The sequence below is a fragment of the Macaca thibetana genome, chromosome 6 (assembly GCF_024542745.1).
Source record: "Macaca thibetana thibetana isolate TM-01 chromosome 6, ASM2454274v1, whole genome shotgun sequence".
In the NCBI taxonomy this organism is placed as follows: domain Eukaryota; kingdom Metazoa; phylum Chordata; class Mammalia; order Primates; family Cercopithecidae; genus Macaca; species Macaca thibetana.
Window position 1 is genome coordinate 18,240,331 of NC_065583.1, and position 14,523 is coordinate 18,254,853.

The 14,523-nt window shown below is 39.6% G+C and overlaps 2 protein-coding genes across 5 annotated transcripts in view; one reads left to right on the top strand and one right to left on the bottom strand.

The window, feature by feature from the left end:
* Positions 1-14,523, top strand: part of NUDCD2 (NudC domain containing 2) — a 991,190-nt gene that overhangs the window by 937,816 nt on the left and 38,851 nt on the right. The window lies entirely within an intron of this gene.
* The window catches only part of HMMR (hyaluronan mediated motility receptor), a 34,071-nt gene continuing 29,367 nt past the window's right edge, over positions 9,820-14,523 (bottom strand). For all 4 annotated transcript variants that reach the window (XM_050792693.1, XM_050792690.1, XM_050792692.1 and 1 more), the window contains 2 exons: positions 11,215-11,377; positions 9,820-10,644 (listed from right to left, as the gene is read on the bottom strand). In XM_050792693.1, the coding sequence (XP_050648650.1) occupies positions 10,625-10,644; positions 11,215-11,377 (183 nt within the window). In that variant the 3' untranslated portion in view covers positions 9,820-10,624. The remainder of the gene's footprint in view (positions 10,645-11,214; positions 11,378-14,523) is intronic.

Consider the following 14,523-nt stretch of genomic DNA (forward strand, 5'->3'; position numbering starts at 1 on the left):
TCTCACTCTGTCTGCCAGGCTGGACTGCAGTGGCATGATCTCGGCTCACTGTAACCTCTGCCTCCCGGGTTCAAGCAATTCTCCTGCCTCAGCCTCCCGGGTAGCTGGGATTACAGGTGTATGCCACCACACCCAGCTAATTTTTGTATTTTGAGTAGAGTCAGGGTTTCACCAGGTTGCTCAGGCTCGAGCTCCTGACCTCAAATGATCCACCTACCTCAGCCTCCCGAGGTGCTGGGATTACAGGCATGAGCCACCACGTCCGACCTGGACAACACTTTAAAAAGGAAGATATAAGAATAGCCGATAAGCACATAAAAAGATGCTCAACATTAGAGAAGCAAATTAAAACCACGTGAAGATACCATTACATACCTAACAGAATGGCCAAAGTTAAAGACTGAAAGCATCAAATGATAATATAAGGGAGGCAAATTTTACTTCTGTCTTTTCAGGGTTTTTCAGCTAGACTTAAGAATTAAATTAAGGTAGATCAACAGGAAAAAAGCATACAAATCTATTTTATACAAGCGTTATGTGGCATGGGTCCTTCCTAAGAAAGTGAAGACCCAAAGATGCAGTTAGAGTTGCAATTAAACACCAAATTAGACAGAGTACTAAATTGTGAAAAAGTAACTACATTTTTGAGGCTACAAGATCAGTTATTTTAATAAGGTTGGTACAGAATTAACTGGCATTCACTTCCTGTCTTTGGTGATAGGAATGTTACTTTACTTCTAGTATGGGAGGGCATCTTTCATGTGGGAATGTCATCTCCTGCTTTTAAGAAACAGAAAAGTCACAGTGATCTTCTTGTGCCTGCTGTTTTTTAAGTGTCTTTAACTTAAAATAGTCAAAATGCCAGGGTGGCATATTTTGGGATAGCATATTCTCAACTCCTTCACTAACAAGCATTTCGAATAACTAGAATACTCTTATTGCTGGAGGGAGTATAAAATGATACAACCACTTTAGAAAATTGAAAGTTTTTATAAAGTTACATGTATGCCTCAGAGAAATAAGAACAATAAGAAAAAAAAAAAGGAATAAAATAAAATAAAGTTAAACATACACCTATTCTGGCCAGGTACAGTGGCTCATGCCTGTAATCCCAGCACTTTGGGAGGCCGAGGAGGGTGGATCATGAGGTCAGGAGTGTGAGACCAGCCTGACCAACATGGTGAAACCCTGTCTCTACTAAAAAAAAAAAAAATACAAAAATTAGCCGGGTGTGGTGGTGTGTGCCTGTAATCCCAGCTACTCAGGAGGCTGAGGCAGGAGAATTGCTTGAACCCGGGAGGCGTAGGTTGCAGTGAGCTGCGATCGTGCCACTGCACTCCAGCCTGGGCGACAGAGAGAGACTCCATCTCAAAAAAAAAAACAAAAAACCAAAAGCAAACAAACAAAAAACATACACCTATTCCATGACCCAGTAATTCCACTTCTAGGTGCTTACCCAAGATAAATAAAATACATGTTTATAAAGACTCACACAAGAATATTCACAGCAGCTTAATTCAAAACAGATTAAAACTGGAAACAACATAAACATCCATCAGCAGATGAATGGGTAAACAAATTGTGGTGTATCCATACTGTGGAATATTACTTAGCTATACAAAGAAATGAACTGTGTAAATGAATCTCAAAGTCATTATGATGAGTAAAAGAAACTAAATACAAAAAAGTATGATTTTACTTATGTGAAATTCTAAAATAGATTAATTTATCGTCATCTTGTCTCCCAAACCTAATCTTCCTCTTAACCTCCCAGGTTTGTCTGAAAGATACTATTATACTGATTAACTCAGCTAGATTCAAGTATGCATATGAAAATTTATTAGGGGATAAAGATAGTAAATTTAAAATGGATCATTAAAAAAAAAATCAGGCTGTCAATGCTTTGTGTGGAAACTGAAAAAAAATAAGACTGGATTCTAATTCACTTATACTAAAATAAGTTATTTACAAATTTAAAAAGTTGAACTGTTTCATTTATCATGGTTAAAAATAAGTTAAACTAAAAAGTTGAACAAAAGCATGAGAAGAGTATATATAAAATAATCTTGATGTGAGGAAACCTTTTTTTTTTTTGAGACAGAGTCTGGCCGGATCTCAGCTCACTGCAAGCTCCGCCTCCCGGGTTTAGACCATTCTCCTGCCTCAGCCTCCCGAGTAGCTGGGACTACAGGTGCCCACCACCTCGCCCGGCTAGTTTTTTGTATTTTTTAGTAGAGACGGGGTTTCACCGTGTTAGCCAGGATGGTCTCGATCTCCTGACCTCGTGATCCGCCCGTCTCGGCCTCCCAAAGTGCTGGGATTACAGGCTTGAGCCACCGCGCCCGGCCGTGAGGAAACCTTTTATAAGTATATTATGCCATTTAGAAACCAAAAGGGAATATATCAATAAATTAAACCACATAGATTATTGTAAACAGCTGCACAACAACAATAATGATAATTAACAAAGTCAAAAGACAAACTGAAGGAAAATAAGATCAAATGTGAAAAGCAATTCACAGTTGATAAAAGTCAAAAGGCAAAAACACACAGGACAACATGCTGGAACTTACCAGTAGTCAAGAAAATGAAAATTAAACGACAATATTTTAAATTAACAGATTGAAAAATATCTAAAGACTAAAGCTTTTTATTAAAAAGTAATATTTTTGTCTACTTTGTTAACTATGGTGTTTATTTGTCAAGATAGGCTAGTTTTACACTAGGGTAGCAAATCCAAGATCACAGTGCTTAACCTTAGAAAGTTTTTACTTCTCAGTCGGGCTATACATCAGAGAAGTCAGCCAGATCTCTGCATCACACAGTTTCCCAGCAAGCAGGTCCAGGGAGCTTCCTCCCTTCAGTGGCTTCAAAAATATATAAGAGAACATTCCAGGCAGATGAATCAAGTGCACAGAAGATAGGCCTACTCAGCCTGATGTGCTCAAGCTTCTGTAAGGAGTCCAGTGTGGCTAAAAAGAATAAAATAGGGAAAGCTGGGCCAGGTGGCTCACACCTGTAATCCCAACACGTTGGGAGGCTGAGGCATATAGATTGCTTGAGCCCAGGAGTTTGAGACCAGCCTGGGCAACATGATGAAACCCCATCTTTATTAAAAAAAAAAAATGCAAAAAAAATTAGCTGAACGTAGTGGCACATAGCTGTAGTCCCAGCTGCTTGGGAGGCTGAACTGGGAGGATCACTTGAGCCTGGGAGATTGAGGCTGCAGTGAGCTTCAGTCTGGACAACAGAGCAAGACCCTGTCTCAAATAAATAAATAAATAAATAATAAATGGAGAAGGAGAAGGAAAAAAGCCATAGAGGGAAGCGAGTGGAAGTGTGAGATTGTAGATCTGTTAGAGCCTTTTGGGCCACTGGAAAGACTTACTTCAGCTTTCACTTTTGGCATATCCAGATATCTGCCACAGACTGAATAATCCTTTAAAGACAGATCAGCTTATTTTACTACTTGCTTACAACCTTTCAGTAACTTCCCATCTACAAGGCCCTGCAGGATCTGTGCCCCATCTTTGACTCCACCTTCCTTGTCTGCCCTTCTCCTCAAATAGTATACACCCCAATCTTAATTAGACTCTCATGTTTTCCTCTCTCATAGTATCCTATACCTGTATTTTATAGCATTTAAAAGGTGTATGTGACCATTATTTACTTCACATCTGTCACCTTTCATTTAAAAACTTAAGGGCCAAAGTCGTGTTCTCCTCTGTGTAGCAGCACCAAATTCAGTCCCTGGCACAGGATGAATATTTTATAAATATTTTTGAATATATAAATGAATAAATAAATGAAATGCAGTATAATCAAAATCAAAAGCATGACTTATAGATGAATCTGTTTTATCCTCAGATCATTAAATTCTTAAGTGTGTAAATATATGAAGATAATACTTTTTTAAATTGTTTCTCCCAGAAAAGAGAATTGATTTTAAACAATTTAAATCAGTTGGCTATATGTATATAATTATTCACTTGTTAAAGATAATTAGTTTGCCTTTCACTCCTTTTCTTGAAAACTACAAAGTCCCAATGAAAGAAGAGACAACAGGTTGGAAAATGGATGAATGTTACTGTGGCTAGAGATGAAGAGACAAGGTATTGACCCCACCCTCTTTGTTGTAACAGTTTCTGGAAAATCTATTTGTCAAAATTTGCCTTGTGATGGGAGCTTAGATGACTCCTAATTTAAAGGACTGATGAATAAGCTAGAGTTGGAGTCTCAAGTAAAACCTTGCTAAGGATAGGTGTCTTGGGGTCCAGCTTCACCCACAAATAGGTGCTGGGGCCTTGTTTCATATTGTCACCACCTCTGTCGTCCTTCTCACCCTGTTTTAGGGGGTGTTCACATAGAAGTCATGAACAGCAGCAAGAAGAGGATCTGAAAGAATGATACTGAGGAAGGAGGCAGGGCATCCTGACCTCTGTCCTCTCTTGTCAACAGTGTGATACATGAACAAGTATTCAAGGTTAAAGGCTATTGCAGATAAATAGGGCATGAGTTAGACTAGACAGGGTGTTCAGTTCCCCAACCCAGTGTGATATTTAATTGGGATGTTTAATTTTTATACATCAACTTGACTAGATCATGGGCTGACTGTGGGCACTACTTCCGGGGGTGTCTGTGAGGGTGTTTCTAAATGAGGTTAATATTTGAATTAGTGGATGCACTAAAGCTGACTGAGGGTCCATTGAGGGCTGAGTAGAACAAAAAACAGAGGAAGGGAGAATTAATCCCTTCTTCCTGACTGAGCTGGAATATCAGTCTTTTGCTGACCTTGGACTGAGACTCACACCCTCTGCTCTGATGGTTCTCAGGCCTTCAAGCTTGTACTGCACACCACCTGCTTTCCTGGGTCTCCAGCCTGCAAATGGCAGGTTGCAAGCCTTCTCAGCTTTCATAATCATGTCAGCCAATTCCTCATACTAAATCAACTTTTCTGTGTATCTCTTACTGGTTGTGTTTCTCTGGAGAACTGTGACTAATACAGATTTTGGTACCAAGAGTTGCTCTGGGGGACAGAATATTAAGGATGAGTTTCCTGATGGTTCCAGAGTTTTTGGAATTGATCTTATTAAATCAATTTTGATCTTATTAAAGATGTTATTAAATCTTATTAAATCTTTAATAACATCTTTTTATGTTATTAAAACATATCTTACTCTGATCTTATTAAAGATGTTAATGATTCTTTCCGGTTAGTAAAGTGAGCACTGAGTGCATAGCATGATCTAGCAATAGAAATACACAAAATAATTGCATTGGCTACTCCTAATCAACCAGTTATAAGAGGCAAGGAGCTGGTTAACTGTGTATATGATTTTTTGGGGGGGATTTTTTGAAAACTAATTGTTGATGGCTGTTATGAAACCTTGTTCTTGTCTTCTTAGTCTAAAAGAACTTAAGAGACAGTGAAGAAGATGCAGTATAAAGCAATTCATTGCAAAGGAGAAATAATATTTTGAAAGTTGAGTGCACAATAGATAGTACACCCTTAGAGAGAGGATTCAGTACAGGCTGCTGGTAAGGATGAGACCGCAAAGAGTGGCACCAGGGAGACTCCCTTTCTGGGAGTCTTACATGATTAATCATAAAGGGGTGGGAAGAGGTGTTACTAGTAAGCATGTTCTGGGTGTTCCTCTGGGTGCACAAGAGCAGTAGGTGTACATGCTTGCTCATACATCGCATGTCTCATTAGCATCTTAAATCTCCACCCAGTGGTGGCTTTTCTACTATTATAATAAGCAAAGGATCAGTCTGAGGATATGTAAAATCAAAATGTGCATGCTGTCTACAGGGAAATGTCTTACTGAAGATAGCTTTGCTTGAGTTAGCTTGACTACAATGTGAATGCTGGGGCTTATTTTGTTGAAGTGTGTGGTGCAGTAAGCCACAGTTGCTGCATACCACAGCCATGTTTACTTCCTTGACTACCTATTCTGCCTCTTAATCAGTATAATGAGGACAGTTGGTTGTTTCTAATGTCACTGGATAAAGTGGTGCTAAAAAAGGTGAGTGTAGGGATTTTTATTCCCAGCTCAAGTACTCCATAAATAATCAGAAAGCTTCTATGTACACTCTGAAGAAAACCCTATCTCCTGTATTCCCAGAGCCGAGACTGTTGAAAATCAAACACAGCATCTCATCCTGTGACTGGCTGAATTACAACACAAATTAGAATTCCAGCCTTGCAGAGTGACTATTGTTAAAAAGAGGGCACTTACTGAAAAAAATGAGATTCTATAAATTAGAATTTGGACATGTAGGAAGACCTTGATGAAGCTGGGGACATTAAGCCCATAAATTCTGATGAGTCTTCTTTGCTGGTGGAGAGACTTCTCAACCCCAGTGGAAGCAGCTTCTCCATTTCCAGTGATAGCACCCTCCAACCTGTCTGAGATGATTAACACTGCATTGCCTGAGGAAATTGTAACGGTCTCCTTTGAGGCAGTTGATATACAAGACAATGCCCGTTCTCCTCCAGACCCATCTCCACCACCCTTCTTTGCTTCTAGACCTGAAACTAGACAGGAACAAAGTGTTACCCATGAAGAGATGTGCTATACTCCAAAGAGTTACTCAAAGTCTCTAATTTTTACAGACAAAAATCTGGGAACATATGCGAGAATGGATAATAAAGGTGTCGGAAAATGATGGAAGGAACAAAAAGTTGGATCAGGTCAAATTTCTTGACATGGGCTCACTAAGCAAAGAGTCTGCATTTAACACTGCAGCTTGGGGAATTAGAAAGGGTGCATACGGGTTAATAGGCTTACTGAAACATGGAAAAGATGAATTGGAAGGGCTGGACATGCCTTGGTTTAATCTAGAGGATGGGATTAAAAGGTTTAGGAATATTGGGAAATTGGAGTAGATTTTTCATTTAAGAACTACTCATCCACACTGGGAATGTCAAGAAAGTATACCTTTCACCAATACTATGAGAAATAAATTTACGAGGAGCGTTCCAGCACCTTTTTCAGAACTCTGTGATGGCTCTTCTCTGTAGGCCAGAGCTCACTGCAGTCAATGAACTGGAAAACCTAAATATAATGGAAGTAACATATCCCAGGGTGGCATGGGTCAAGTAATGGGACTCAACCACCAAAGGCAAGGTGATGTGGTTATCATAATGACAGAACCAAAGGAACAATCAGAATAATCTGACTTGTGTAGACCTGTGCTTTGGCTAGTTGATCATGGTTTTCCTAGAAGTGAAATAGATAGGAAGCCTACTAAAGTCTTACTTGATCTGTATGAGCAGAAAACTTCTAAGTCAAGTGACAAAAGTTGAACTTGAATCATAAAAACAGAGAATTGTGGTCCCTTAATTCCCAGACTTGAGCCATTTTATAGAGCCAAAACCCTTCGATTGAAGGGGAGGACCTCAAGGGGACCCTGGTCCATAACCAAATGTTTATACTGTTAGTCTTTCTCCTAGTCCTCCCCAAAGGGACGTACAGCCTTTTACCAACGTAACTGTGCATTAGAAAAAGGGAATAATCAGATCTTTTGTGAACTAGTGGACACTGGCTCTGAAGTGACACTAATTTCAGGAGATCCAAAGTGCTACTGTCAGGGTAGCAGCTTATGGAGGTCAGGTGATGAACAGAGTTTTAGCTTAGTTCCATCTCACAATGGCCCCAGTGAATTCCTGAACCTATTCTGTGGTTATCCCCCAGTTCTAGAATGTATAATTAGAATATAGTCAGCAGCTGACAGAATCCACGCATTGGTTTCCTGACCTATGGAGTGAGGGCTATTATGGTAGAAAAGGCCAAGTAGAAGCCACTAGAACTATCTGTACTTAGGAAAATAGTAAACCAAAAGCAATGTTTAATTCCTATAGGGAGTGAAGAGATTAGTGCCACCGTAAGTACTTGAAGGAAGGCTGGGTGGTGATTCCTACCATATCTCCATTCAACTCACCTATTTAGCCAGAGCAGAGGACAGATGGATCTTGGAGAAAAACAGTGGGTTATCACAGACTTAACTAGGTGGTGACTCCAATTGCAGCTGCTGTACCAGATGTATTGCTTGAGCAAATTAACATAAACCCTGGTTCCTCGTATGCATCTACTGATCTGGCAAATGCCTTTTTCTCCATCCCTGTCTAGAAGGCCAACCAGAAGCAGTTTGCTTTTAGCTGGCAAGGCTAGAAATGCACCTTTATGTCCTACTTCAGGGTATATCAACTCACCAGCTCTGTCCTAATTTTGTTCACAGGAATCTTTATTGCCTTTTCTTTCCACATCACATTGACCCATTACACTGATGACATTATGCTCACTGGACTTAATGAGTGAGACGTAGCAACTACTCCAGAACTATTGGTAAAACATGTGCATATCAGAAGTGGGAAGTAAATCCAACAAAAATTCAAAGGCTTTTTCATGTCTCAGTAAAATTTCTAGGGGTCCAGTGGTATAAGGCATATTGAGATACCCCTCCTAAGGTAAGTTTTTGCATCTGCCCCCTCCTACAACCAGAAGAGGCATGACATGTGGCAGCCCTCTTTGGATTTGGGTTTGTTACTCTGGCCCATTTACTGAGTGTCTTGAAAAGCTGCTAGTTTGGAGTAGGACTCAGAATAGGAAAAGGTTCTGCAATAGGTCCAGGCTATTGTGTAAGCTGCTTTGTTGCTTGGGACATATGAACGTGCAGATCCAATGGTATTTGAAGTGTCAGTGGCAGATAGAGATGCTGCTGGAACCTTTGGCAGGCCCGTATAGATGAATCTCAGTGCAGACCCTTAGTATTTTGAAGAAAGACCTGCTATCCTATGCAGATAACTACTCTTTTGAGAAACAGCTCTTGGCCTACTGCTGGGCTTCAGTAGGGACTGAATGCTTACCATGGTCAATTAAGTTACCATGTGACCTGAGCTGCCCATGATGAGTTGGGTGTTATCTGACCCATAAGCCATAATGCTGGGTGTGCACAGCAGGAGTACATCATCAAAGAACGTGTTATGTATGTGACTGGGCCCAGGCAGGACCTGAAGGCAAAAGTAAGTTACATGAAGAAGTGACCCAAATGCCCATGGTCCCTGTTCCTGCTACCTTGCCTTTTTTCTCCCAAGCTCATGGGGAGTTCCCTATGATGAATTGACAGGAATAAATGACATGGGCCTAGTTTATAGATGTTTCTGTGTGATATGTAGGCATCACCTGAAATTGGATAGCTACAGTATGCCAGCCCTTCTCTGGGACATCCCTGAAGGACAGTGGTGAAGAGAAATCCTCCCAGTGGGCAGAACTTTGGGCAGTGCACCTGGTTGTTCATCTTATTACCCCATCTTGGCTAAAAGTAGGAGTCCTGAAGCATTTTATTATTTATTTATATATTTTTTAGAGATGAGGGATCACTATGTTGCCCAGGCTGATCTTGAATTCCTCCCGCCTTAGCCTCCCAAAGTGTTGGGATTACAGGCGTGAGCCATTGTGCGCAGCCCATTAAACCATTTTATTGGACAATTTTTCAATTCCTACATTTCTTCTGAATTTAATTTAAAAAACTGCATTTTAAAATTCAACCATGTATTAAGATCTAATAAAATAATTATGAAAAGCAATTCTGACTGATAGTCCCTGTTGGTCGATCAATGAGGACATATTATAAAAAAGGTAGCTTATCAATATTATACCAATGTGCAAAACAGACATTTTAGAGAGAGATTTACCACTTTCTAAACAGTATCTTTTGTGATTCTGGGGACAAGGTGGTGTGGGTAGGGAAGAGATAATAAATACATCTTATATAGAAGCATTAATGTAACTTCATAAAATAAAGTTGAAAAATTAATTGGTTAAATGACTCACTGTGTAATTTTATTTCATATTACACAAATATTAATCAAATGCTCAGTAGACATGTAGATGACAAGCAGTATATGACAAACTCTAAAGAAATAGTTACATGCAGAGTTTCTCAGATTTTCAGTGTATTTAAGAATTAACTGAAGAGTTTGTTAAAAATGCAGGCTTAAGGCCAAATCACAGATTATAATTTCATACAAACAGGATGGAGCCTAAGAACCTGTAAATTATTAAACAACTGATTAAAAATGGAGAGGTTCCTATGAAGTTAGGCTCGTTCTTAAATTTCTTATTTCAACTGGACAAGTGGAAGGATGATAGGTGAGCATTATCAGAATTGAAGTAGAGGCAAGAATAAACCAAGGTGTTTTAGCCTAGCTAAAGAAGCTCAGACTAGAAAAGACCTCCAGGATCAAGCTAAAAAATCTGGGGATTAGACTCTTGAAAGTAAGGTTTCAGAACAGAATAATAATATGATACTGACTTTTAAAGGAATATTAAGTTGATGAGATGCATTGTAAGCTGGAAAGCCAGTGAGAGGGTTCAGAATGAGGTGATAAAGGTGAGCATTAGGCAGGAGGCATTTACAAGAAAAAATAAAATCTCAAAAGACACTTTGGTAAAAAATGTTCCTTTCACATATTTAAGGATTGGCAGTTAAAATTAAATACAACATTATAAAATACCATGTCAAACATAATAACAACATCAATAACAACAATACGAATGAAATAATCTTCAACACGTTTTTCAGATGTTTACTTCCATGATTCTTGTCACTCCATAGGAGCTCAGTAACAGTTTGTACTGCCTAGAAGAATTATTGAAAAGAAGTATTAGTAATCTAGATTAAAACGAATTTATCCATCGTTATAAACTAAAAACAGGCCTTGTATCTTCTCTAGGCAGATGAAGCAATATATTCTGCAAGATAATTTTATTTACAAGTCTTTATCATTTCAACCAATTTTAATTTATTGTGAAAGACAAACATTCCCAGTCAAGAAATAAGAAATTACTTCTCCAAAACTAGAAATTAGAAAATGATTAAGGACCTAAGAGACATTTAGGTTAAAATGCTAAGGGTATTATAGAGGGAGTAAAATTGGGGAGTGTGGACAGGGGGAAAATAGTCAGGCAAAGCTTCAAGGAAGATATAATTTGACCCAGCCTTGAAGAACAGGCAGAATCCAGGTATACAGAAAAGAAAGTGTAGAAGGAGGGAAAAAACAGTCATTTGTACACAACAATCTCAGTAAGAATTGCTTTTATCAGAAGGTGTCAACAAATTTTCACAGTTCATAAGATGGATGACTTGCTAAATGCTGTGAAAGCAAATCCAAAGGAAGAGGACACTTTTATATATTTATTCATGTCTTACCTTCTTTTAATGGGGTTTTCAGGGCAAAATTTTCTTTACTTTCATGATGAAAAGCCTTTGAAGGATCAAAGTGTTTGATACCTAGGACTTTATTCAATTCCTCTTGAAGTTTTGTCTCACTTTGTTTTTTTTTAGCAAGCTGACAGCGGAGTTTTGATACTTCCTAGGTAAAAAAAAAAAAAAAAAAAAAAAAAGGTAATAAACAATTATTAAAGATTATGTCAGTGAAATGTGTTACCAATGTTGTGGGCAAATTCCAGAGTTGTTTATGTACTATCACACCCAATGGCAACAATCACTGCTAGACAGAGGCTTTAAGACTGAATTACAAAATGACTTGAAACAGCTATGACAAAGGAGATAGTCTTAAATCTCCTTGCCCTTCTACAGCTACAAAGCTATTTTTCTGATAAAAGTTCAACTCAAAAGTAACTGCTGAGATGGACTTCTGGCATGACAGCATGAAAGTTCTGCTGACCTACTCCCTAGTGAAACTAAAAGTCATAAGATGTTAACCAGTTAAAGCCTCTGAAAATTGACCTAAGGGAAAAACAGCAAATGAAGAAATGTCTATTGAAGAAAATCTGCAAAAATTTGGTGAGAAAGATGAAAGTCTGCAGTATTGAAGCCAAAACTCCTTCCCCTCTTCCCACTCCCAGCTTAGCAAGGCAAAGTCCATGCCAGATGGCTACAATCAAAAGCACAGGGCCCTCTTTTCCCCCACCTCTGAGTCAGAAGCTTCCCTCCCAGGAGGACCAGGACATCAGAGTTTCTCATCTTGTCCCCAGCTCCCTGTGGCTGTGGTTATATCTTGGACAAATGCAGTTGTGAGGTGGGGGATCCCTTCCTCCACTCAGCCCCATTCATGGAACAGGGGCTCACCTTGGGCACAGCGTGTTGAAAATGCTGGGCCCCTGATCACCCTTTCTCTGGCTCATGAGGGGGATGGTTCTACACCAGGAGAGGTGAGTCAAGAGGGCCTGGGGCGATTCCTCATCTCTTCCCCACAAGTCCACTGAAAACTCAGCTCCTAGGGCAGAGATGTCTCTCAGACAGAAAACTGCCATTGTCCCCAATTTCAGTTCTAGTTCTGGCTCAGAGATATTGTCAGGGGAGGGGGAAAGGAGGGCGGAAAAGGCAAGTAGGCCATAAAACAGGTAGCTCCTCATTTCTTTTCAAAGGAACTGACTTCACCTGCAACAGAGCTTGGAGAAGCTGAAGCCTAATGGTGCTCTAAAGCAGGGGTCCCCAACCTCTGGGCTACAGATCGATACCTGTTCATGACCTGTTAGGAATCGGGCTGCAGAGCAGGAGGTGAATGGTGAGCCAGGAAGCATAAGCATTACCCCCAAGCTCCTCCTCCTGTCAGATCAGCTTCAGCATTAGATTCTCATAAGAGTGTGAACCCTAGTGTGAACTGCACGTGTGAGGGATCTAGGTTGCATGCTCCTTATGAGAATCTAATGCCTGATGATCTGAGGTGGAACAGTTTAATCGCAAAACCATCCACACCAACCAATCACGAGCTGGGTGATCCGGTCTGTGTAAAAATTGCCTTCCACAAAAATGGTCCCTGGTGCCAAAAAGGTTGGGGACCATGAAAGAACAGTGGTGGTTATAGTGATAGAGAATTGGGAGGAGATTTAAGATATAGGCTCAACAGCAGACTAGTTAGTTTGCAGGAGAAAACTAGGGAATAAGACAGCTGGGACAAGCCCTTCTGTAGTCAATAAATATCCAGCACTGCTCTCAGATGCAATCCCTACAGAGGGGCCAGAATTTGATTGGATTAGTTGATACAGCAATTTATGCCCTAGGGTACTGTTGAAAATAATAAAGCAAGGAGCCAGCATCTACTGGAGTTTATAGCCTACTATGTTCACAGAAAGAGAGGAAGGCAACCCTACCAAAGCAAGTGTCATCCCAGGGTAATTGTGGATATACCTAAAACTGTACCTCCCTGCACAGCAACATCAGAGGCACAACACTGTTGGGGTCTGGGGAAGTAGTAGGATAGGCTTCACTAAAATCATTGAGCCGCTCATTAAGCAAATAAGCAAATAAAAAGCCCCAAAAGGAGGGGGAGCTGTACCCAGAAATGCTACAACATATGATCTAAAAATTTACTCTCCAATGAAAAATTACAAGGCATGCCAGTAAACAGAAAAGTATAACCTATACATTTGGACAAAAGGAGAAAAAATGTCTTTGAGAGTAACTGGATGTTGGATTTTTCAGCCATTAAACAAGGGCTGAAAAACCGCCTACTGAGCACCATCCTTACTACCTGGGTGATGGGACCAGTCATACCCTAAACCTCAGTATCATGCAATGCACCTATGTAACAAATCTGCATATGTACCCTCACATCTAAAACAAAAGATGAAATCATAAAAAAGAAAAGTTCTTGGCCAGGTGCAGTGGCTCAAGCCTATAATCCCAGCACTCTGAGAGGCCAAAGCAGGTAGATTGCTTGAGCCCAGGAGTTCCAGACCAGCCTGGGCCACATGGCAAAACTCTGTCTCTACAAAAAGTAGAAAAATTAGCCAGGTGTGGTGGTGCACACCTGTAGTCCCAGCTACTTGGGAGGCTGAGGTGGGAGGATCACCTGAGTCCAGGGAGGTCGAGGCTGCAGTGATCTGTGATTGCATCACTGCACTCCAGCCTGGTGACAGAGTGAGATCCTGTCTCAAAAAAAACCCCAAAAACCAACCAAACAAAAATAAAGTTCTTTCTCTACTAAAAATTTTTAAAAAGAAAGAAACTTAAATAAAAAAAGACTCAAATTACTAGAATCAAAAATAAAGAGGAGCCATTACTACTGACTTTACCGAAATAAAAGATATTATAAAGGAATACTATGAACAATTATATACCAACAAATTAGACACATTTATAGAAAGACATAAACTACTCAAGAAGAAAACCGACTCAAGAAGAAAGAGATAATCTGAATAAGCCTGTATCAAGTAACGATATTGAATTAGTAATCAAAAAATATTCACAAGAAAAGCCCAGGTCCAGATGGCTTCACCAATAAATTCTACTACATATTCAATGAAGAATTAACACCAATTATTCAAAAACCATTCCACATAGAAAAGAAGGAACATTTCTCAATTCATTTTATGATGTCACCGTTACCCTGATACCAAAATGAGACAGACATTAAAAAAACAAAAACAAAACAAAGAAAACCCATAGACCAGTATCTCCTAGGAATATGGACCAAAAAACCCCTCAGCAACATATAAAAATAATTATATGCCATAACCAAGTGGGATTTATCTCAGAAGGTTAGATTAACAT